We start from the raw sequence: 26,579 nt of genomic DNA, 5'->3' as shown, positions 1-26,579 counted from the left end.
ATTTACCATTCCACTGCCATGAAAGGTGGATTCAACGGTAAAGCATATGCGACTTAAGTAATTGTTAGCGCCATCAACCCTGTTGAGAATCTCAGTTGCAAATTCAGCACGTGTCAGCAAATCATTCGGTTGCAAGGCCTGCACAATTTGCACTTTGTAAGCATGCAACCTAAGCCTTTCATGAAGAATCTTCACCACACTTGCTTGTGGTGTTTGAAGTTCACATGATGCTTGACAAGTTGATTTAGATGGACTCCATTGAAATGATGGCCAAACATGATCACCACTTGCATCACTCACAATAGGCCTGCCACTTCGAGGACGATCTTCATTGCTGACTGTTTCATTAAAATTTGCATACCATCGCTTTATTGATTTAACATCAGAAGGGCTGTGTCCATAAGAAGTGCAAAATTTATGCTGAACACTGATGTGCGATTTCGCTTTATGAAACCAAAGCACACATTGCGCTTTCTCCTGCTTCAATGCCATTTTGCCAGCAACTAATGTGACCTAACAGACCGCGTCGGTGTTGTGGAGCAGTAGCGCCATCTATTGGTCACAACAACTAGTAACACTAATCTATGTATTGGCATCAAATGTAACTTATTATGTCAAATGGTTATTCTGCTATAAATTTTTTTAATCAGGGCAAGACTTTGTGCTCATCCTATATATTGCACACATCTCCTGCTCCCCACTCTTGCTCCATCTCATCCTTGCCCCACTTTGCCCGTCTCCTCCTCCCCCTCTCCCTCACCATCTTCATTGTCAATGTCCTTCTCCTCCCTCTGTTCATCTCCTCCTCACTCACCTCTCTGACCCACCTTCACTTTGCCCCTTCTCTGGCAAAAAGTCCACCTTGCCCCTCTCTCTGATCTATCTCCTTCTCTCCCCCTCTCTGCCCACCTCCTCCTTTCAACTCTCTACCCATCTCTTCTTCCCACCTCTCTCTCCTTGCCCATCACCTCCTCTCTCCTCTCTCTCTGTCCATCTCCTCGTCCCTACCTTCTTTTATCCATTTATTGCTCCACCCCCCTCTCTTCCTGTCTATCTTCTTCTCTGCCTCTCCCTATCCATCTCCTCCTCCTCCTCTCTCCCCCATCCTGCCTCCTTCTCCTCTCTCTGTCCATCCCCTCTTGCCACACTATCTCTGTCTATTCCCTCCTCAATCCACCTCAAACTTTTCTCAGCCATACCCATTCACACATGCAGTAACTGCAAAACAGATCGATAAGGCAGGCCTGTACTACTCCAACACAACACGTCTGTAGTGTAGTGCAACATACGTGTCTGGGTCTGGGAAACTGTTTCTTCAACCTGACTTGTAGTCTACCCTGAAAAGCAGTTTGATAAAGCAGGCTGATACAGTACTCACACAACATGTGTTTTGTACAGGGCAGCCTTTACAGCAGGGACTGAAAAAACATGTTTCTTGTTTCTCCACTCCTATTGGCACTAAGAGGACTACTATTCTTAATTTGTTTTCTACTCTTGAATTATGTAGTCTTTAAGAACTACCTTACTATTTTCCTCCAGTTTAGCCCTTATATCGGTAGATACAATAATTAACATATTGTTTGCCTAGGCAATGCAGCCTTTAGTGTTTGTTACATTCTGAAGCTGTTTAAGTAATGGGTCAATGCCAACATCCTAGAACTCTGGACTGCAAAGAGAGCCCTGCAGGCACCCTTTTTTGATGTTCATCACAATTTTCTTTCCTGGCTATTCCATTTGCACCTGCCTGATTTTGGTTCTCTTGGATCTTTGTAGACTGCTATAGAGACACCTGGGACAGTCAATCTGTTTCATTCTTTTAAACAGGGCAGGCACCACGAATTATCAAATGCCCCAGCTATCTTAATTATTATGCCTAAAACATACTTCTCATCTGAGGTGTTCACAACATTCACTGCGTGATTTATCGCATCCTCTGTGGATTTTTCTTTCTTGGAATGATACTGCAGGGAGCTCATGTCTATGAGCAGTCTGTGAATCCCCAGGCAGTGGCACAAAAGATTTTCCTTTGCTTTGGCTGGAGTATTTACTAAACAAATCAGTCTGTGTGATTTTGGTTCTCTTGGATCTTTGTCTTCCACTTTTTGTAGTATAATGATATTTGGAATTTTCCAGGTTCAGGGCATCATCCATACAAAAGACAGTCAATAAATAACACTGTTGCCCAAGGCACAATTTGGTTAACTAGCTGATGCAACACTAGTGCCATAATTCTATTAATTCTATCAATCCATGGACTTTTTTCTTCTTTAACTTTCATTACTACCAGCCTTTTTCCCACTGGGCCAATTGAATCATAATGATACTGTGCTAGTAATTAAGAATGAAGATACTGATGGTACTCTGCATCTTCCATCATTATATCATCCAGCAACTGAGTGGTACTGCATAGATATCTCCTAGTCTGTCATCATTGTGCCATCAAGCCATTACAAGGTTGATAATACAGTGGGTGGATGAACCTTGTTTATTGCAGGTTTGTTTGGAAAACCTCAAATATCTGTTACCATTTGGTCCTTAATGTTTGCCTTCATTTTTCTGCTTGTTTTTGCTGTAATAGCTCTCTGCATTGTTGTTTGACTGTTAGATGGAAACTCAGACTTTTTTGTTGTTCTCTGTATTTTTAAGATATTCTCTGATATGGCACAATGTTGAGTTAGCATTTGCATCCATTAAAAATGTGTCTGTCGTGCCAATCAAATATTGCTGCTGTTTTTAGCTTTTCTATATGTGATTGTATCTTCTGACTGTGCTGAAAATATTGATTAGTTATATAAAGTTTCCCCAAGGCAGCCATTGCTTCTATTGTCACCAGCTGTTCACTGCAGAATTGATATATCTTTGTAACTGTTATATTTTTATCTGGCACCCCAATGGTGGTCATTCGCTGATGACCTGCTGTTATGTTTTAACACATAAAGTGCCATAATTCTATTAATTCTATCAATCCGTGGACTTTTTTCTTCTTTAACTTTCATTACTACCAGCCTTTTTCCCACTGGGCCAATTGAATCAAAACGATACTGTCCATCAACAAAGGAGGTGGCTTACAAAACTCTTGTTCGACCTATACTTGAGTATTGCTCATCAGTGTGGGATCCGTACCAGATCGGTTTGACGGAGGAGATAGAGAAGATCCAAAGAAGAGTGGCGTGTTTCGTCACAGGGTTATTTGGTAACCGTGATAGTGTTACGGAGATGTTTAATAAACTCAAGTGGCAGACTCTGCAAGAGAGGCGCTCTGCATCGCGGTGTAGATTGCTCGCCAGGTTTCGAGAGGGTGCGTTTCTGGATGAGGTATCGAATATATTGCTTCTCCCTACTTATACCTCCCGAGGAGATCACGAATGTAAAATTAGAGAGATTAGAGCGCGCACGGAGGCTTTCAGACAGTCGTTCTTCCCGCGAACCATACGCGACTGGAACAGGAAAGGGAGGTAATGACAGTGGCACGTAAAATGCCATCCGCCACACACCTTTGGGTGGCTTGCGGAGTATAAATGTAGATGTAGATGTAGATCTACTTTATGTGTGTTATGATGTGTGCCATAACTGGCAGGTAAGGCCCTTTTTCTGGAATAAGGCTCCTGTAGACATAATATGTGCAGATCCATCTCCTCTAACACGCTGCTGAGTTTTTGCATAACTGTGGCACTGTGCATCACATTTATTTGGATGATTTTAATCATTTTTCTATGCTCCATTGCCATTAGGGTAAGAGGTGATAGTATGAGACTGCTACTGGCACCTTGAGAGCACATAGCTGTGGCAACATTTTGATCTTGCCACATATACAGTTCACCTGTCTATATAAACATAGATTTTTGCAGCAAATTTCACAGTCACAGTTTGTCAACTGCATTTTTTGTTGTGCGAAGAACATCTTTTATTCTGTTGCTGCTTTGGAAAGTTGGCTTCATGCCTGCTTGGCAGAAAATTTTTCACACCCTTTCAGTGACAGCCTGAACATATGGTAACAAAATGATGTTTTGTGCTTCCTTCCACTCTCCTCTATTGCCTTCATTCTTTGTCGCTATAGTTTTATGTATTAGTTTCATCCCATAACGAGTGGCACCAAAAGTGGAGTTGAGGTTTCGTAGTTCACCCTTTAGATAGTCCTTATTGCTGATCCTGTGAGCCCTCTTGGTTAAAGTGTGCAGGGTGGATTTCTTCTGTATAGGGTGTTGATGAGAGGAGGGATGAGTGTACCTGTCAGTACTGGTTAACTTCCTATATATTCTATGGCCCAGTTTACCATTAGGCTTTCTGTAAACTTCCACTTCGAGGAAAGGCAGCACCCTATTCTTTTCTATCTCTGCAGTGAATTGGATTCTACTGTGCTGTGAGGTGTTGGTGCAAATTTCGTATCTCTTCCTCCCAATGTGGCCAGATAACAAAGGTATCACCAATATATTGGAGCCAAAAATCTGGGTGTAATGGTGCGACCTTGAGTGCTATTTCTTCAAATGCTTTCATTAAAATGTCTGCTGCAATAGGCGAGAGAGGGGAGCCCACAGCGACACCAACTGTCTGTTCATAGAATTCCCCTTTCCACCTGAAATAGGTGGTCATTAAACAATGGTGCACTAGGTCACAGATATCGGGTGCCATGTGTTCCTCTAAGCTGTTCATGGAGTCTTGTACTGGTACATTCATGAAAAAAGACTTCATGTTGAAGCTGATCATGAGATCTGTGGCTGAGACACACTTTTCTTTTAAAATTTCTGCAAAATGGGTGGAGTCCTTAACATACAACTTGGAAATTTACAGAAAGCCTGATGGTACACTGGGCCATAGAGTATAAAGGTAGTCAACCAGTACTGACCAGTACTTGCATGCCTTCTCTTGTAACAACCCTATGCAGAAGAAATCTGCCTTGCACACTTTAACTAAGAGGGCTCTTAGGATCAGCAGTAAGGAACATTTAAAGGGTGAACTACAGAATCTCAAGTCCACTTTTGGAGCCAATGATTATGGGATGAAAGTAGTATGTAAAACTATGGCAACAAAGAATGAAGGCAATGGAGGAGAGTGGTAGGAAGCACAAAACATCACTCTATTACCATATGTTCAAGTATCACTGAACGGGATGACAAAATTCTCTGCTGAGCAAGCATGAAGCTGATTTTCCCAAACAGCAACAGAGTAAAAGATGTTCTTCACACAGCGAAATATGCAGTTGACAAACTAAATGCTGCTGGAGTTTACAAAATCAGGCGTATTAGGTGAGAGGGGGTGACTATCAGTACATGGATAACTGAACACGAAAGATATATCCGTCTAAGACAACACACCAAGTCAGCGGTGACAGAACACCAGGATGAGTGCAACAAACAGATTGATTTTTGTGAAGCTCGCATACTGGTGAAACAGCCTCTTACTTTCAGGAGGAAGATTAGAGAGACAATATAAATAGCCAAGCGACCCACCAACATGAACAGAGAAGACTTGTACTTACTTCCCATGTCTTGACTGCCAGCAATAACAGTGTTACAGGACAACAGCTCACACGAAGGATACACATAGGTGTGTGGGAGACCGCAGCAGCTAAGGTACTGCACCTCAGCCAGTGCTCGAAAGCAGGAAAACAATGCAATGTCATAACGTCCACTTGGTTTTCCATTCGCTGATTTCCACCAATTACAAGCAGTAATGCAAACACCAATCAAAATGTTGGGTTTCCACCAATGAAAAGAAATAACAAAAGCACCAATAAAGAACTTCTAACATCCCTCCCCTCATCCTTAACAACCTATTGGAATTAGATAACAGCCACATCTGCGACTACATAAGAAACAAAGTTTTCTCAGTAAGCAGTAAACAAAAACACCCTGAAGAAGGTCACTTGCAACAGTGACCAAATTGTCGACAGCTTGACATATTGACAATGTGGCCACAAAACCAGAAAAAATTTTTTATTGACAATTCAGCCATCTGTCATCATTAATTGTTTGTACAGATGCACAAAATCAAGTGTCTCCTGCCTCCTCTTAAAGACAAAGTCAAGTAAGGTCTGTAGTTCCTCTGTGTTTGCAGGCAAGTTGTTGATACTAAGCTGAATATGGTCAGTTTCCTCTGTGAAAAGAAAATTTGTGGTACAGCCTTTCGGATGAATGTGCCTTATCAGGTGACTTATTGCTATGGTTAAGATCTGTGTATCCTCAGCTAGTCTCATTGCATTGTAAACACTTCATAAACTGCATCTCACTTCTTTCTCAATGAAGGTTCCTGTTTATTGCAAAGATGACAGGTAATTTTATAATCCATTTGATCAGTGGTCTCAGGTATAACATTTTCTTCCTGGGCAGTATTTCATCTTCTTTGACTGTCGACTTCATATTTCTTGCATTTGTAGTTACACTCTGGTTTTCTGTGATGCTTGTTAGCAGATTACTTAATGATTCAGGATCCATATTCCATTTTTTGAATTTCCTGTTCCCAAAACATTTGGTACATCACCACAGTCTGTACCTCATTGGCTGCATGATTACTTTCTTTTCGCACATGGAATGCACTCTGGCGTTCACTTGCTATTTTTACAGTCCTTTTTCAAATAGTCAGGTTCTTCACAGTGGGACCATATTGGTTTGTTTTCTTTCAGTACTTTCCAATGTGCCCATAGTCATATCAATTATAGCATTTGGTCACTGCAGCATAGTCCTTCACAGTGGTTGATAGAAATCCTATCTTTTCCTTGTAACTATGCTTTTACTTTTGTAAAGAGTCTCTGCTCCAGGCTAAGATTTTAGGCCGGAGACGTGTCACAGAGTGGCTGGCTCATTCCTTTCATTCCTGCAATCAGCCAGCCAGTGCTATCTACTGATTATAGTCACTTTTTCATTGCTTTTCCTTTTTTACTTTAAGTTTTATATCTGACAATGTAGTTTCATTGGTGTTGTTTTGTGTATGTAGTTTGTGTGTGTGTGTGTGTGTGTGTGTGTGTGTGTGTGTGTGCGCGCGCGTGCTTGTGTGCGCTTGCGCATGAGAGAGAGAGAGAGAGAGCATGAGCACCCACACTTTTTTAAGAGAGTTTTTTATGTTTTTCTTTGCAGTTCTGTTTTTAATAATTTTGTGAACTTTATCCACACTCGTCCCATAAAATTTTAGTACTGGCGCTATGGATATTGCTGTTGTGGACTCATGCTCCCATATCATCATGTAGATATTGAAGTCCATGTTGATGCCTTGTCTCTTGGCCTTCCTATAGGTTTAAATACAGTACTGTACCATTGCCTGTAAATCAGAACAGGTATGCAGTTGGATTGGAGACTTCCTAGTTAACAAAATTCTTTAAACCGGTCTCACTGGGGAGACATTGTCAGAAGTGAAGATATTGTCTAAAGTGAAGTATCTCCAAGAAGTGCAATTGGAACTACTATCCATGATATATATTAATAACTTGTAGGATATCTTTTATATATCTGTAACACTTTTGTAGTTGATGCAGTTGTGTGCAGGGGTGTCCTGCCATCATAAAATTATTACAAACTGCAGGAAGGCATGTAGACATTCAGCCCTAGGTAGGAACTCATACACTCAACATAAATGAATGCAATATATATATAAATAGACATATAAATAGACAAAAAAGACCTTATATCATTTGATTATGTGCTCAATATCAGTCACTAGAATAAGTCTCAACATTCTAATATCTAGAAGTGTCAGTTTTGCACACATTGAGATAGAATTACTACAAGACTCTAGCTGTGGGTAACACAGATGCCAGACAGGCTTAGCAGAAGAATAGCAAGGAAGAGTTTTTCATCCACAAACCTCAATTTGCCCGGTTATTGTGTGTTTTTCATTGGTCTAGTATCCGTATCAAATATTGTTAATCCAAGAGATACAAGATATTCTAAGAAGAGGTGCACACTTCATCATGAATTTATCAAGTCAGTGTGTATCACATAAATGCTCAACAAACTCCAGTAGGAGACATCACAAAAAAGTGACGTGCATTGTATAGAGCCTTAGTCTGAAAAATCTGAATGCCAGTTTTCCAACACAGTGCAAAAAGTGCATTATTTCCTACTATTGTTCATAATGACCATGAGGAAAAGATTAAATATATCAAGCATATGCAAAGCAGACCAACAGTCTTTCTTCTGAAAAGGAAAGTAATTCTGGTACAGTATGTATACTTGCACAGCACAGATTTAGGTGAAAATCTGTGTGGTTTTGTAGTACTTTCATAACTCTGCTTTTGGTCCATGACTTCCCTTTCCAGTCCCTTAATATTTAACATTGCACATACTTATATAGCATCAATCTGATAACTCTCCTGAGTTGCAGCTGTGAGGCAGAAATATTTTCCCACCTTTGAAAACCCATTGTCTTCCATCACAATATTATTTTCAAAATGTTGACCTTTCATTTTTTTAAAGTACCAGTCAGCTTGGCAGATGTTGATTCTTCTTTGCCAAAGCAGCAACACAGGACAACACAGACTATCCAACAGCTTCTCTCCTTAGCTGTAGTCATTTTTGAGTCATCAGTCTCCTGAATGGTTTGATGCAGCCCGCCACAAATTCCTCTCCTGTGCCAACCTCTTCATCTCAGAGAAGCACTTGCAACCTATGTCCTCACATTATTTGCTGGGTGTATTCCAGAGTCTGTCTTCCCCTACAGTTGTTACCCTCTGCAGTCCTCTAGTACCATAGAAGTCATTCGCTGACATCTTAACAGATGTCCTATCATCCTGTCCCCTTCTCCTTGTCAGAGTTTTCCATATATTCCTTTCCTCTCCAATTCTGCACAGAATCTCCTCATTCCTTACCTTATCAGTCCACCTAATTATCAACATTTGTCTGTAGCAGCACATCTCAAATGATATAATTCTCTTCTGTCCCAGTTTTCCTACAATCCATGTTTCACTACCACACAATGTTGTCCTCCAAACATACCTTCTCAGAAATTTCTTCCTCAAATTAAGGCCTATGTTTGGTACTAGTAGATTTCTCTTGGCCAGGAATGCCCTTTTTGCCAGTGCTGATCTGCTTTTGATGTCCTCCTTGCTCCATCCTCATTGGTTGTTTTGCTGCCTAGGTAGTAGAATTCCTTAACTTCATCTGCTTCATGTCCCTCAATCCTGATGTTGTTAGGTTTATCACTGTTCTCATTTCTGCTACTTTTCATTACTTTCATCTTTCTTTGGTTTACTCTCAATTCATATTATGTACTCATTAGACTGTTCATTCCATTCAGCAGATCATGTAAATCTTCTTCATTTTCACTCAGGATAGCAATGTCATTGGCAAATCATATCATTGATATCCTTTCACCTTGAATTTTAATTCCACTCCCAAACATTTCTTTTATTTTCATCATTGCTTCTTTGATGTACAGATTGAACACTAGTATTACACCCTTTTTAATCCGAGCACTTTGTTCTTGGTCGTCCACTCCTATTATTCCCTCTTGACTCTTGTACATATTGTATATTACTCATCTCTCCCTGTAGCTTAGCCCTATTCTCAGAAATTCATTTTGCTCCTTTTTACATTGCCCTACGCTTTTTCCAGTTCAACAGATCCAGTAAATGTGTCTTCATTTTTCATTAGTCTTGCTTCCATTATATACCACAGTGTCAGAAATTCCTCCCTAGTGCCTTTACCCTTCCTAAAGCCAAACTGATCATCATCTAACACATCCTCAATTTTCTTTTCCATTCTTCTGTATATTATTCTTGTCAGCAACTTTGATACATGAGCTATTAAGCTGCTTGTGCGGTAATTCTCGCTCATGTCAGCTCCTGCACTCTTCAGAATTGTGTGGATGATATTTTTTCTGAAAGCCAGGTGGTTTGTTGTCAGACTTATACATTCAGCACACCAACGTGAATAGTTGTTTTGTTGCCACTTCCACCAATGATTTTAGAAATTCTGGTGGAATGTTACCTATCTCTTGTGCCTTATTTGATCTTACATCCTCCAAAGCCTCTTAAATTCTGATTCTATTACTGGATCCCCTATCTCTTCTAAATTGATTCCTGTTTCTTGTTCTATCACATCAGACAAATCTTCCCCCTCATAGAGGCCTTCAATGTACTCTTTCCACCTATCCACTCCCTCCTCTGCACTTAACAGTGGAATTCCCATTGCATTCTTAATGTTACCACCTTTCCTTTTAATTTCACTGAAGATTGTTTTGACTTTCCTATGTGCTGACTCAGTCCTTCTGACAATCATTTCATTTTCGATTTCTTCACATCTTTCATGCAGCCATTTCGTCTTAGCTTCTCTGCACTTCCAGTTTATTTCATTCTGCAGTGATTTGTATTTCTGTATTCCTGAATTTCCATTAATGCTTTTGTACTTCCTTCTTTCATCGATCAGCTGAAGTTCTTCTTCTGTTACTCATGGTTTCTTCACACTTACCTTCTTTGTACCTATGTCTTTCTTTCCAACTCCTGTGATTGTCCTTTTGAGAGATGTCCATTCCTCTTCAACTGTACTGCCTACTGAGCTATTCCGTATTGCTGTATCTATAGCCTTAGGTCTGCCCTGATAGCTGAGTGGTCAACGTGGCAGTCGGTCACGCCAAGTGGTTCGGGTTCGATTCCCGGCTGGGTCGGGGATTTTCTCAGCTCAGGAACTGGGTGTTGTGTTGTCTTCATTATCATTTCATCATCATCAGTGGAAGGCAACAGGAAACCACCACTGGAATCACTTCCCTAGATGCTCATGCGGTGGACCTTCCTGATGAGGCTTTCCCCATGACAAGACCTGCCCTAAGGCAGAACACAAAGTTTTTTTTATAGCCTTAGAGAGCTTCAAGTGTATCTCATCATTCCTTAGTACTTCTGTATCCCACTTCTTTGCATATTGATTTTTCCTGACTAGTCTCTTAAACTTCAGCCTACTCTTCATCACTATTACATTGTGATCTGAGTCTATATCTGCTCCTGGGTACAAGTGACAATCTGGTATCTGATTTCAGAATCTCTGTCTGACCATGATGCAATCTAACTGAAATCTTCCCTTATCACTCGGCCTTTCAAGTATACCTCGTCTAGCTGAAATTTATTACAAAACTCAATTAGTCTTTCTTCTTTCTCATCCCTTGTCCCAAGCCCATATTCTCCTGTAACCTTTTATTCTACTTTTCCCCTACAACTGCATTCCTGTTTCCCATGACTATTCGATTTTCATCTCCCTTTACATACTGTTTTACCCTTTCGATATCCTCATATACTTTCTCCACCTCTTTATCTTCAGTTTGCGAAATTGGCATGTATACCTGAACTATCGTTGTCGCTGTTGGTTTGCTATTGATTCTGATAAGAACAATGAACTGTTCACAATAACACACTCTCTGCCCTACCTTCCTATTCATAATGAATCCTACTCTCGTTATACCATTTTCTGCTGCTGTTGATATTACCCTGCACTCATCTGACCAGAAATCCTTGTCTTCTTTCCATTGCCCTTCACTGACCTCTGCTACATCTAGATTGAGCTTTTGCATTTCCCTTTTCAGATTTTCTAGCTTACTTACCATGTTCCATGCCCCAATCGTACAACCTTAGCCTTTCGTTGGTGATTCACTCTTTTTCTCATGGTCATTTCCCCCATGGCAGTCCCCTCCTGAAGGTCCAAGTGGGAGACTATTCTAGAATATTTTGTCAATGGAGAGATAATAATGACTCTTTTTACAGTCACAGGCCACATGCCCTGTGCATACACATTATGTGTCTTTAATGCAGTGGTTTCCATTGTCTTCTGCATCCTCATGCTGTTGATCATTGCTGATTTTTGCGCCCTTAGGAGCCATTTCCCACCCCAAGGACAAGAGAGTGTCCCCAGAATCTCTGTCTGCTCTTCTGCCCTCTTTGACGAGGCCAATGACAGAATGAGGGTGACTTCCTATGCTGGAAGTCTTCAGCCACCAGTGCTGATTAACAATCAAAATTTAACAGGTAGCAGGTTTTGAACCAGAGACTGAGGACATTTTGATTACTAATCAAAGATGCTACCACCAGACCATGGTTGCATTCGTTAATGAGAAAATAAATCATATATTGTGAACTGTACTTTAGTGATGGTTTTTTTTTTTCAAGTTAAAAATCCAATCCATCTGAACTCATTTACATAGAACTTAATGTTAGCAACAGTTGTACATGATGATGTATGTTCTCTGGATCTTTTACTGGCCTCTTTTGCTGAGAGATCACTGTTGGGAGCTACTTCCTTTGAATATATGGCAGCAGAGCTTGTGTACCTGTTTGTCTCCTGAACAGAGAGTACCTGCCACTGGCTATTCGTTGCTGCACATCTCTCTGGGACTATGAAACATAATATAACTTCAAAATTTTGTGTGTAGTGCATCTTTTCTCATTTTAAACCATATGCTGAAGAATTTTGCAAAATTCTTCTAGTACACTTGTAAGTCTTGATTCAGCTAGTCATCTACATCTACCTCTACATAATTACTCTGCAATTCACAATTAAGCCTCTGACACATGATTTATTGAGCCACCTTCAAGCTATTTCTCTACAACTCCACTCTTTGAGTGGTTGATGGTAAAAATGAACTCTTAAATCTGTCCGTGTGAGCTCTGATTTCTCTTATTTTATTATGATGGTGTTTCACTCTCTGTAGGTATAAAATAAAGCTCTCTTTTCTTGGCACAAGATACTTTGACCTAGCTTTAGACACTTTTTCTCTTAGCATCTACTGTAATCGTCCATGACCGGTTGTAAATAAAAACTGGGTTATTAATGTCGAAAATTCCCTTTGAATTATACAATTGAGTCAGCACAGCATGAAATTCAACCTTTACACAACGACACAAGCTCAGCACAATAGGCTGGGTGTGGTAGGACTGGACCAAGTGACACATCAGGCAATCACCATCGACAGTTGCACTGAATATTTTTTGGCACATTTAAACAAGACAAATAACAAATAAAATCATCAACACATTTTTTGTTACTGCAGTGATTGGTATTACCAAAGTAATTCAGAGTACAGGCAACAACAATTCAGATACCATGGCAAACAACCATGTTACTTAAATAGCAGGCACCCAACAATGCAGGATATAAAACATAAAATTTCATGTGACCAAGAAACCTCGTGGGATTCAACAAACTATGCCCAGAAGTGGACGCCTGCACACTCTGCTGTTTCCAATACAGGCTTGACATTGACCGCCAAACGAGAGCAGCAATGGTCACAAATAGGCATGAGAAATCCCATAACTAGTGGGTATCTACAACAGACTGACATCTGCCTTAAGTAACTAGAAAGACAATAATCCATTACAGCACATCATCTGCAGTACAAATCTATTATCTTATGTGTGTAAGGCCAATTATACATTAAACCGTGAGTGAACTAGATACATGGCCAGCCGGCACACGTGGGTAAAGGGGGCAGAAAATACACAACAGCACAAGCAAGTGGTAACCCAGGACCTGGCCTCTCAGTAACTTGTAAGAATTTATCCTACTACTCATTTAGAATTAGACACGCATCTCTCAGACACACTATCACTTCATATAGAAACGTAACAGCAATGTTTTTGTAATTTGCAGCAAAATATATCCAGGGAAAATTTTATCCATGTATATCTCTAGCAGTTGGCCGGCTTAACTCTGTCATTTGATATAAATTCAATAACCAGGCAGCACTTAGACAAGGACCAGCCAAACCGTTTTCAATGGCGGTTAACACTGACACTAGCAATCTACGCACATAATTTATCAGCACTCCATGCCCTAGTAAATGTTAATCATCATATCACATATAGCTCTCATTAGAACCTTGCATACTGAGCAAGTTGGAATTAACACATTCAAGGACAGACTCAGTAGGAGTAGCAATGGCTGGCCAAGAAAATGAAGTCAACAGCACGGAACCCAGTAGTCAATTCCAGCCACAATTTACAGCACAAGCAAGAACCTTACCCTCTTGCTTGTTCAATGAAGTCAGCCACCACAGATCCCGGTGCCAGGAGACATGCAGGAAGCGAAATACATCAACGGCTTCCCAGTAACATGACTGCTTCCCTGGCAGCGATATTTGCTATGGGGCCGTCAACTGGGTAAACAGCCCCTTTTAGATGTGCTCTTCCTTATGCCTCGCACGGAGCCTGTACTGTCCACCAGACTTCCCAAATGACATTACTGCTCAGCATCTCAAAGCAAAATCCTCGCTACTTGCTAGAGCTTACCCCTCACTCCCCAATTGGTCCAGTAGTTGGGTGCCACCGCACGCTCTGCCTACACCACCGGAAAGATGACCCATACTGGCAGCGGGAATATCACTGAATGAGCCACATTGCTCATCCTCCCCCTCAGAAAACAGAAAACCATCCCCCATTCTTCCAAGACAAGAGACCAGAGCTAGCTCGCTCCCTTGATCTGAGAGATGTGGACCCATGAGGTTTTCCCCATCCGACTATACTGAACCAGCAAACTGACTGGGTTCAGGACCCATAACACTTGGCAGGGTCCCAAAAAAACGTGGTGATAACTTGCTCGAGATTTTTTCTTTCCCTTGCCCCCTGCCAAAAAATTATGAATGAAAACTGTTGTCCCTGGCTGGACCTTAAATGGACAGTGCCCGTCATTGTATGGCTGCACTAGTTTCCAGTGTGCAAGCTCGATATTTTTCCTGGCACGTTTTCAGTTCTGCTGAATGAACTCGCTAGTCACCTCCTTGGGCAGTAAATCATTGATGGACCACAAATTGGCGAGTGGGTAGTTCACAGGATAACTGAGCATCAGAGAGAGAGGGGCAGCCTTACACGCTTCGTGGCAGGCAGAGTTGAAGTCTAAGTTCAATCAAGTGATCATCTTGTGCCATCTTCACTGTGACTTCTGGTGGAAGCCTATGAAAGCGGCCTTAAAATTGCAATTCACTCTCTCCGCAAATGAAGGTTGCGGGTAGTAGGGAATAGTAGTGATATGATGTATAGCACTTTCAAAACAAAATCTCCTAAATTGCCATGACACGAAAGCAGGGGCGTTACCACTAACAAGCGACCTTGGTAGACCAAAGATTGAAAAAATGTTAGTCAGATGGCAAATGGTTAAACCCACTGTTATTCCACTACTAGGAACGAGCCATACAAAGCATGTGAATGCAACCACCACTAACAATATATATCTATTGCCATTCCATGTTCTTGGTAATGATCCTATATAATCAATGAACGCCTTGTCCATTGGTGCAGTCTCCCTGGTAGATTGCAGCAACCGTCTCCTCGCATTAGAGTTGGGCTTGGACTCCCTACAAATGTGGCATTGCTCTACTAATCTATGAATGTTCTTGTACAATGTTGCCCAGGTTAGATGCTCCCGAATCTAGCAATAGTCTTGGCGACTCCCATGAGGCCTCTCACCACAGAATTATGGAAATAATGGAAAATCACCAGGACTAGTTCACTCGGCAGACAAACTATACTTTTCCCTTCTTACATGAGATTCTTATTGCTGCCACATGACACTTGCGGTCAGACAAATCATTTGTTATGGGCTAATAATTATTTGGTGATAGACAGTTAGAGTTAGAAAGAAATCATCAATCATTTTTCCATAATGCCGTCTATTTTTGTTTGGAGTGTTAATCATAGAGAATAAACCAAAACTGAACTTCAGTACCCACAAGTGCTCTAAATCAACACTATCTCAGATGAAATCAATGTTGAAATCTTTGCATACAGTGATTTCTACTTGTTTCTGCTAAATGTAATTGTTTAATAAAGTTTAAAACCCATCTTGTTGTGGGCTGATCATTGTCAGAACTGCTGTTTTGTTTGTTTACAAGTCTGTTACTTAGTACAGCAGTCAAAGTCCCATGTAACATAGTACTTATTCAGCTATATGTGCTGTGGCTTTCTTCTACTTTTTGCGTGTATAGCTACTCTCCTTTTCCATTTACTATGCCTACAGTAATGTGATACTAGGTTGTAGCCATCTAGGTGCATCCATTCTGTTTCTGTGACTTCTTAATGATATTTTTTTCACTAGTAGAATACTTCTAGAAATGTCTCTAAATTTTTCAATTTCACATCACCATATGAGGGGCTCCTCTTTTTTACTTAATATGCTTCTTGTGTTTTGACAGAAAAGTCTAGACATATTTTGTTTGTCCTTTTTGTACTGTCCAGTATGATGTTTTCTGTTTATTTACTAACTGGTGCCGCTATGTTTACAGTCTTTCAGAAGTTTGTACCTTAAAAGAGGTTTAATAAAATTGTAAGAAATCACGGTAATTGGACAGACTGCTTTGGTTATACTGAATGATTCTGGAAATTATTCATGGAAATAATCTCTTCCCAGAAACATTCAGATGTTGGGCAAGTTGGCCACTTTAGGGGTGATGCATCAGTCATACCATGTGTGATTGCTCTACCCTTTTGAACTAATCCTGAACTCGGCATTTACTTGCTCTGCAGAATGATTTGTCCAAGGCTTGTCATATCACTGAAAGATTGATACAATTTTCCCATCAGGAGTGAGAAGCATTGTCAGTGATATACCTGATACTCAGTTGTGCAGTTGAGGTTACTGACCAAACATTACTGGCCTGCACCAGTTATCGTCTTCATCAACATCTCTACCTACAGAACATAAATCACTGGTAACATTGCTAAGCATTGCACTTGGCTTAAAAATCCTAATTACTGCTCCTCAATAGAATGATATTCTTGGTCTTATTATCTCCTTGATTAGTCTTGACTTGCACCCTTTCTCTTCCAACTATTCCTGAACTCTTTGTGTTGCTTACTCATTTTTGTTTAATCTCCATAGCACTGAAGCTTTTGGAGATATCTAGATTACAGCTAACAGAATGGCAACATCTCTTAAATCTCATGTCTGATTAGATAGTTTGGACCACAGTCTGGAAACCTACCTTATTCCAATACTTATTGCTCCAAACTATAGCTCTCAGATGCTCTAATTCTGCTTATCCTAAAGCTAGATCAACTTTAAATTTTAAGATCAGCTGCTTCTTCTCCAGACTCAGTGAGTGCAACAGCCACAACTTGCTACAGTTCTGAAAGCCAGCCACATTTCCTTCAAGGCAGGTTGCTTCACGACATCAAATATGAAAAGCATAGGCAGTTTTCACACTGTTGGCCATTTCATTGCATTAATACAAAAAAGTAAAAATTCATACTCATTTGTTCTTGGTTTTTGACTCACTCATTATGTATGGACTAAAAACTCCATTTCACAGAACCAACCGTACTTCAAATGTATTTTTTAACTGCTGTTTTAATGTATTTTAAGTGGACTTTGTGGACAAGCAGGTAAGTGTCAGTCTGCAAATCCTAAAAAAAAAGTTGGAGATCTATCCTCAGTTGTGTCACTTACTGCTTCTTCCACCTCTTGGAATGATTTGTTGATATGAACATTGCCTAACTACACCATGCTTGGGAGTCCACATTGAACTGTAAGGCTCCCTATAACATGCTAGATAAATCAGTTAAAGGTGAAATAAAGAGGATATACCACCACCAAAAGGACAATGTTTAGTTAAACACAGTGTTTTTGAAACCAATTTTTGGGAGTTACTTTCATTATCCTGATGTAGTGGTCAAGATACATGTGCCAAGAAAAAAAACCATTATAGGTGCAAAACTGCAACAGTTTTAAGGGCATGGTACCAGGAGAAATGGGAAGATATGAGACGTGATTGTGTGATGAAGTTCTGCATCTCCACTGGGGCTCCCAGAGTATCTTTGAAGTTTTTTGCACTTGCACCCAAAAGAAAACAGCTCCAAGTCTTCAAACATTCTTTCTCTGCATACAAAGATAAAGGAACTAAAATATGTAAGAATTAATTGAAAAGAATTAACATATTCTATAGTTAAGGGCCTTTTTTGTGCAGATACCATGTGAAGAAATTCTGTTCTCCATTTAGTGGGCTAGTTTTTGATGTCCAAAATAATGCATCAGATGTACAAAGAGAGACTTCTGGTGATGTCAGGGGATTTCACAAAATGTATGTAGTGTACTTACATCTGATCACATTTCCACAGTGTTTTACCTATATAGAGGCCTTTGGTCTACTGCTAACACACCACTAATGACATGAAACTTGTGTGTAGTGCAGAAGCAAGGATTTTGTAATTAAGATGTAGTCTTGTAGTTAGGGAATATTATAGAAATTTCTTTTCATGTCTTGAACATTCCTGTGACAAACTTACAGCAAACATTCAGCTGCAGCTATCTGTGCATTTTTCACAAAAAAACTTTCTCACTCTGTAACAGAAGGTAGTCACTGCTCAATAACAATTATTGTTAAATATAAATGATTTATTGCAGCAAAATAGCCATTATAGTTACACATTAGATTAAAATCATTTGAGAGTGAATTACAAAGATGTATTGAGTGTCTGTATCATTCTTAGTAGTAGATTACATTCAGTGCAGGTATTATAACAGATTATCATTTGAACCATTTATTGCATAGTCTCTAATTGATCTGGTACTCTTGTTGCATATTTCTATATGGTATCTCTCACAAGACTGTCCACACAGTGTACACTTGCAAAGGTTTGATAGTTCATGATATGTTGTATTTGCACAAATTTCATGGTGGAATCCGTGTACTGCGAGTCTTGTAAGTACGTGTCTCATCTCAAAATTTGCTGCTGTCCAAGTGTGGTCGATCATGGCCCCGGATCCATAGAATTCCGTTGGTACTTCCTCTCTTTTCTTGAGTAGTGATCTTAGTAGGTTCTCCGATGCTGATGTGTTGGGAAGTAAGAACCTTCTCCTTAGATCCTCTATGAGGAAAGATTCTCGGGCGAGAAGGTAGACTATTCTTGGTCTTGTGGTTTCTGCTACCCCTAATGCTCTTTTGATGTAGGTTGCTTTTACTCTTTCCAATGTTTCTAAGTTCTTTTCATTTAGGTGTGTCCATATGATTTCTCTCTCATAAGCCAGTATCAGTATTATTTTTGATTTGAAGAGTGCCATAGCTGTGTCTATATTTAGTGTTCTCATGGAACTTATATCGTTTATTATTGTTAAATATATGTTGAAATATGTCAAAGGGACATTTTCATTGTGTATTGGGTACAACATGCTGAACTGTCACATGTGCTGGAAGCATGTGGTGGTGTTCCCCACACCTACAGACCAACAATTTGTCATTCCTTAAGAACAGCACTAGAGCAGTAACCTGAGTGAATAGCTGAAAAACTTCTTTTTCTTTATCAGCAAGTGAAACTGATCTTGTAGTTACCAGTGGATCTACAAAATAAGTCATATGAGTTTTTCCTCTTTATTTCAAGTCCATGATTGTTCAGAAAAGTTGATATGTTATCAAATTCAGTCAGCTATGACCATACTGAGATATGAATAAAAGTGTAAAGTCAAGAAATGTACCAGACATGGGGCAACAAAGTGATACCCAACAACAGTATATGTAAAATGCTTCTGACATGGCAATATAATGAAAAATGTGACATGCACTGTTAACAAAGTAAGCATCATGTTTGCAGTGGCCTTGTCAATTTGGGTGTATTCTAAGTATTCTGTTACTTGATATAATCTTGAGGGTGTACCTCATTTTCATTTGTTGGCTTTGTATTCATACTCATATGTTAATATGGTATTTACTGAATAAGATCACTAGTCTTCAAACATTTATTTGTGATCATAAACACAAAATAAAGAGGAAGCTTTCTACAGTTCCTGATCAATGTGTTCATCAGTGCAGTAATGTCACATGTGTATTTCCACTTTTTACAAGAGCCAGTTCAATAAGCTGACCATGGACAAAAATGAAAGAATATGTGACTGAAAAAACTGTGTGGAGGAAGTTTTTGATTGTGATAAGTCATATCTACTTGAAGTTGCTGAAGAAACAGGACCAGTGGAAGAAGTGACATCAGAAATCAGGGCAATGAAAGCTGGAAAACCGGCAGGACGAGATAGGATGCATTCTGGGTTCCTCAAGTTGTTGGATGGAAAACAAATGGAATCATTGACAAAAATATTCAATAAAATTTGTAAATTGTGTTCATTTCTCGAAAATGGCTTCAATCAGAGTTTATAATCTTGCAAAAAAAAGTGGAGCAAAAAATGTGATTTCAGAACAATAAGTTTGAGCCACATCCCCAAAATATTTCTGAAAATGATTCACAAAAGAATATACAAGGTTTATGAAGAACAATGACACCTACACGGCTCAGTTTCAGAAATAATGTTGGCTTTTAAGAGGCTCTGTTCTGCATTCAGATCTTATTCCAGATATCTGTAGACGTGAACTGTGATGTCTGTGTCTGTTTTTATTGTTTATCAAAATATTTTTGAAAGAGTAAAACATTACAAAACAGGCAAGTTGCTGAAAATAGTGGGATAGATAAAGACCTCCACATCATTATTAATCTAAATTGGAATCAATATGGTGCTGTTAGAGTATGAGAAACCTGGCAGATTGAAGATATGCTAAGGAGTGATACCAGGCTGTATTTTGTTGCCACAGATATTTAATCTTTATTTGGGATACATCTTCAAAGAAGCCCTTGAAAATGTTGAAGAAGGAATCATCTTGAATGGAGAGAAGCCAAACAATATCTGCTGTGCTGATGATACTGTAATATTTGCTGACAACTTAAATAGCTGCCATCGTCATGTATAGCATATCAACAAAAGTAGTAAGTGTTACGGCCTATAAATCAAAATAAATAAAACAAAATTAATGGTTATCAACGAGAAAGATATATCAGACTGTCAGCTAAACAGTAATGGCAAACTTATAGCACAAGTAATCAAATACGCATGTCTGATAACATTAACAATAAATGGGATAACAAGAGTCCGTATCGAGAAAGCCAGAATCTCATTTTGTAAAATGATTGTTCTAGAGGCATCATCTTTCAGTCAAAGCAGAATTAACATTTTTACCTTGCTACATATTTCCCATCCTTTTCTATGGAGCTAAGACCTGGACTTTGACCAAAACAATATGCATAAGCATTTGAGATGTGGCTGCACAGAGGAATGCTAAGAGTGCTATGGACAGAAAAATTACTAACAGTGACATTGTCCACAAAACAAACAAAAACGTAAGTCCTAAACAGAGTAAAATGCAGAAAATGGCAATGCCACAGTCATGTAATGAGGAATGGAAAGAGGTATAAAAGTTGCAGAACATTTGTCATGCAAAGATACCCAAGTTCAAAAAAGAAAAAGATGTTGGCTTGGGAACTTACAGACATGGATGTCGCACTTGGGCAATGAACATTTTAGAGTAAGCAAAAGTGATATGGCTATGATGGTCACCAACTTATGAAGCGGGTAGGTGAGAGACGAATAAAAGGAATGACAAGGAGTTCAATGAAGTGAATTGCACACTGAACATGTGACAAGTGAATGTCAAATGACAAGAATCTTCATTAAGTCATTCAAGTATGTAATCTGTGAAAGGTATTTATTATTTTTATATGTTTGTAGTCATCATATAATGACTGTGGAAAATGCCATATTGTTAAATAAATGTTCTTGCACACTGTTATTTGTATTATCTTAGCCGTTTTTGACAAACTAGAGGGTACAATGTTGAAAAGATGAATTGCAGACATAAATAGTTAGCAATGAAGATAATAAGATCCTGGAAGTAATTACATGAGATTTATAAAGCCATGTAGAGTATGTCAAAAGAAAAGGTGTTTTAGCAGGTATGATTAATGCTAGAGGTAAAATAACACAGAAAGAATGTGCCATATTCTTTGTAGAAAATTACATAGTGGTATGTATGTCTTTCATTAAATATATGATCAGTTTTTATTTCATAAAGCTACTATTAAGTATCTAGGAATATATGTCCAGAATAATTTAAAGGGAACAGCCATACATTACAAGGTGTTGGAAAGGAAGATGCCAGACATGTTCATTGGATGATCCTAAGGAAATATGGCTCACAGAATTCTCATGCGAAGGAGTCTTGAGTATGGCTTATGTGCCTGGGACTTATGTCGGGTAGGATTAATAGGGGATGTGGAGAAGATCCAAAGGGTAGTTGATGTTTTTTTGTAGGTTTCCTTCATAAGTGTGAGAATGTTATGGAGTTGCTCCTCCACCTCATGGTAGATGTCTTCTGACTCAGGGAGAGATCTACAGATAAAATTACAAGAACCTATAGTCTGAGAAGAGTCAGTCAGTAGATTATCATCATTCCCATTTATCTTGTAACATGGCTGTGGCGGTTTTATCAGAAAAAAATTGAGCTGATTTGAATTACCAGCAGCTGCTCTTCCCAATACCATTTCCCAGTAAAACATGAATAAGTGCAAATAACAGTAACACCTGAAATACTTCATAATATTAACTGGTCAGATAAAAAAATCTACTCACCAAGCAGCGGCAGGAGAACACACACACAAGAAGGTTTAACTCTTACAACCATTCGGGACCAATGGCTCATTCTTCTGGCAGAAGAGTTGAAGAGGAAGAAAGAGGGGTGAAGGAAAAGGGCTGGAGAGATTTAGGGAAAGGGGTACAACAGTTCAGAAAAGTCATCCAGAACCCTGAGTCAGGAGAGACTTTCCTTCTCATCCTGTGCAGTAAGTCTCCTCTGACCCGGAATGACTTTCCTGAAGTGTACCCATTCCCTAAGCCTCTCCAGTCCTTTCCTTTCACCCTCTTTCTTTCCCTTCACCTCTTCTGTCAGAAGAAGGAGATATTGTCTCTGAAATCTTATCAAAGTTAAACTTGTGTGTGTGTGTGTGTGTGTGTGTGTGTGTGTGTGTGTGTGTGTGTGTTCTCCTGCGACTGCTTGGTGAGTAAATTTTTTTATCTATCCATTTACATTATATTGTCAATTGATGATTTTCACTGAAGTACTTTCTGCTACATATTGTAGGTCAGATTGCAGAATATAGATGGAGTTGTAGAACATGTGTTGTCTCATACATTTGATGATATAATATAAAATACTGATAAATTAACCAGATTACTTCTTTTTTTTCACTTTCATTTGTGAAATTTATGTGAGTTAGGGTGCATGACAATGCATTTTGATTGATTTTTGATTTTATTTAGAATCACTCAAGATTTTCTAAAACCTAGGAGAAATTATCAAATTGTGGTGTATCGTATACATAAATTAATGTTTTCCTTTACATAGATAATTCAAAATATGTAATTCGAATACTTCTTGATTGTTTTTCTGTGAGCTGTGCCTAGTGATGCCTTAACAGTCATTTAGGAGCTCTTCTGTTTCACCCATTTTGCTATTTAAACATTGCACATTTTTTTATAGCTGTGACAAAGAATCTATATGTTCTAGAGTCTGTGCTGAATACCCATAAGATGTGATGATAAATGTGTTCTTTCCGTGGAAACAGACTTACTACTATGTGTGCTCTCATTAAGACAATACTTTTAAAAATAAGAAAATTGGTGTTGGCGTTGCTTATCGTTGTAAAGACCACCAAAGTCCTCAGAAATTTTAACCATTACTTATCTTTTGTTTTGAATAGGGTCAGCTGATTGGTATTTGTGGTCCTGTTGGTTCTGGAAAAACGTCATTACTCTTAGCAGCACTTGGACAAATGAGAATTACTTCAGGACATGTATTTAGGGATGGCTCCTGTGCTTATGTTAGCCAAGAAGCTTGGATACAAAATGCAACTCTGAAGGAGAATGTATTGTTTGGAGAAACATTTGAGGCTAAACGGTATGAGAGAGAAAGCAATATCAGTGTTGGTGCTGGTGGTTGTGGTGGTGGGGATAGTAATTGTACTAGTGATAATAGCAACTGTTGTTGACATTCTCTTTACAAGGTGCATCAGGGCAATGTACATAATGACACATCTTACTTAAGTTGAACTTTCCTGTAAGCTACTAACTATATGCTATTATATGTTATTGTAGAAACTGTTATACCATCACCTGCAGCTTAATGTACTAATCTGAAATGACAAAGCTCAGGCTTTCTTGTGTTAATTGGGGTAGTCAACATGTTAAAGTACAACTCACCATATGTATTGTTTTTGTTGTACTTGGAGATTCAAAGCCAGGGTAATTTATTCGACTTCTTTGTTTAATGATACACATGACAAAAGAGGGAAGCCAGCACAAGCAATTTCTAAGTGTTATCACTCATTGTTAACACAAAAAATAATTATGTCAGTGAGCTGAAATGATTACTGTTTTATTAATATTTCAAAAGAACTGCTGGCACTGCCAGGTGTGTTCTGATTTACAGTTTTCTGCATAAAAAAGTTATGAACAATAATCATGCAGGCTAAATTCTGCAACAGCAAAAACAGAGCTGGACTGACAAAACCTCTTAACAATAGTGAGCTGAAGATTGCTCTGTAATAATTAACAGCAGATATCCGTTAATTTGGAGAGGTAACAGAGATGCCTTTCTCACGCTATCAAAGTCAACATATTGTGGTCTGTTACTAAGAAGTCATCAAGCCATTCTTATACCTGGGAACCTAATCAGTATGCTTGCATCTTTGTTAACAGTCTGTAGTGGGGCACATGTAAAACGATTTCTAGAAATGTAGGAATATGAAATCTGCCTCTTGCTCTTCATCCATGGTTCAAAGAATATCATGTCAGAAAAGAGCAAGCTGAGTTCCGAACAAGTGATGCGTTCTAAATCCATGTTGATTTGTGGGCAGAAACTTCCCTTTCTCAAGATAATTTATTGTATTCAGAATAAGCTGAAGAATTCTGCAGGAAACCAATGCTAGGGATATTGGTCTGTAATTTTGCAAATTCGTTCCTGTAGCCTTCTAATATACAGAAAGAAATGCATTTTTTCCACTCACTTGAGAGTTTGCATTGGACAAGAGATTCACGATAAATGCAGGCTGAGTAAGGGGCCAATGTAGAGTACTCTCTGTGAAACCAAATAGGGATTCTATCCAGACTTGGGGACTTATTTGTTTTCAATTCTTTCAGTTGACCCTTTACACCAGGGATGCCTATTACTATGTCCTCTATTTGAGAGAATGTGCAGTGGTAGATTTATACAGTTCTATGTGAATGATTTCTGAACTGAGAAATTTAAAACTTCAGGTATCCTTTTGATGTCTTTTATTGCCACAGCAGACTGATCAACTAGTGACTGGATAGAAGCATTAGACCTGCTTATCATTTTTATGTAGAACCAGAATTTTCTCAGGTTCTTCACAAGATCTTTTGCTAAGGTATGACAGTGGAAGTTGTTTCTTGCTTCAAGCATTGATCTTTTTACAAATACATGAATTTCTAAGAACTTTAGTCTATCATCATTTATGCATTCTTTTTTGAACCAAAAGTGCAACTGTCTCTGTTAACTCATCATTTTCGAAATTTTGCTATTAAAACATGATGTGTCTTTTCCATGCTTAATCCACTTACTCAGGACATACTTCTCCAGAGTATGATTTACAATCAGTTTAAAGCTTCCCTATAATTCATCTGTGTTCATCATATTGGAACAATATGATAGCCATTCACCGTCTAAGTGGGATGCTAACAACTGCTTGTCTGCTCTTTCTAACCAAAATACTCGCCTAGCCTTCTTGATGGATTTACAGCTTTAGTAATCACCATTACTGTGATGGCATTATTTCACTAATCCCTTTCTCTGTACGAACACTGTCAGTAAGGTCAAGCCTGTTTATAGCTACAAGGTCTTAAATGTTTTCATTGTTTGTGGGCTGTTCAACTAGCTGCTCTTGACAGTATTCAGAAAATGTGTTCAACACTGCCTCACAAGACTGTCTGTCCTTATCACCTGCAGTGAATCTGTGGCTGTCCCAGTCTATACTCAGTATATCAAAGTCACCTCCAACTAGTATTGCATGATCTGGCTATTTCTGTGCTAATGAGTGCATCCTTTCTTTGAATGATTCTAAAAAAGTCTGATAGTTTCTTTGTGTCCAGAAAATGTCACAGTTAGACTCAATTTCAACTTCTATAGACACAATATTTTTATCAACTGTAATAACTTTTCACCCTCCTGTGGCATCTAATATGTCTTTCAGATATCTGTACCATGCCTCATTAAACATTTTGGAGCTTTCTATACATTTCAGCCAGTCTCAGTTCCAAGAATAATTTGAGTGTAACAATTTTCTGGAGTGCAGTAAATTCAGGAACTTTGTAATTAATAATTCTACAATTTGATGTTAAAACTTTGTGTGCAATCTGATTTTACTCTTTGCGCATCAACTGACAAACATTCATCAGAGAACCCAAACTACTGGTTAGCCAAACAAAAATGCCTGTGCACTGTACAAGTACTCTGCTCTCCTACTTCGTACTTCCTTTGTCTAGAGCACCCCTGACCTATCAAGGGGAGTCCTACAATTCTCTGCCTCATAACAGAGATACAGAAATCTGCAGCCAAGACTATCAACAATGGTGCTTTTGTTGAGACCCTCCAAACAAAAGGACCTTGATCAACTCTGGGTGTGATGCTGCAAATTGTGATCTCTGCTTGCACCCGACGAGTTTGGCCACCAGTCTTGACTACTTCTGCCAGTCATCCATATGAACTGAGGTTGGCCTCAGAACCAAAGTGACAAATGTCGTCAGTACTGAGGTAAGCCATGACTTGCAGAGGACTGTACCTTGCACCCTCAG

General features: G+C 39.1%; 1 protein-coding gene across 4 annotated transcripts in view; it reads left to right on the top strand.

The window, feature by feature from the left end:
• Window positions 1-26,579, top strand: part of LOC124611375 (ATP-binding cassette sub-family C member 5-like) — a 515,589-nt gene that overhangs the window by 256,483 nt on the left and 232,527 nt on the right. For all 4 annotated transcript variants that reach the window (XM_047140243.1, XM_047140240.1, XM_047140242.1 and 1 more), the window contains one exon: window positions 23,471-23,667. In XM_047140243.1, coding sequence (XP_046996199.1) covers window positions 23,471-23,667 — 197 coding nt within the window. The remainder of the gene's footprint in view (window positions 1-23,470; window positions 23,668-26,579) is intronic.

Source organism: Schistocerca americana, chromosome 1 (assembly GCF_021461395.2).
Source record: "Schistocerca americana isolate TAMUIC-IGC-003095 chromosome 1, iqSchAmer2.1, whole genome shotgun sequence".
In the NCBI taxonomy this organism is placed as follows: domain Eukaryota; kingdom Metazoa; phylum Arthropoda; class Insecta; order Orthoptera; family Acrididae; genus Schistocerca; species Schistocerca americana.
This window is presented reverse-complemented; position numbering and strand designations above follow the sequence as displayed.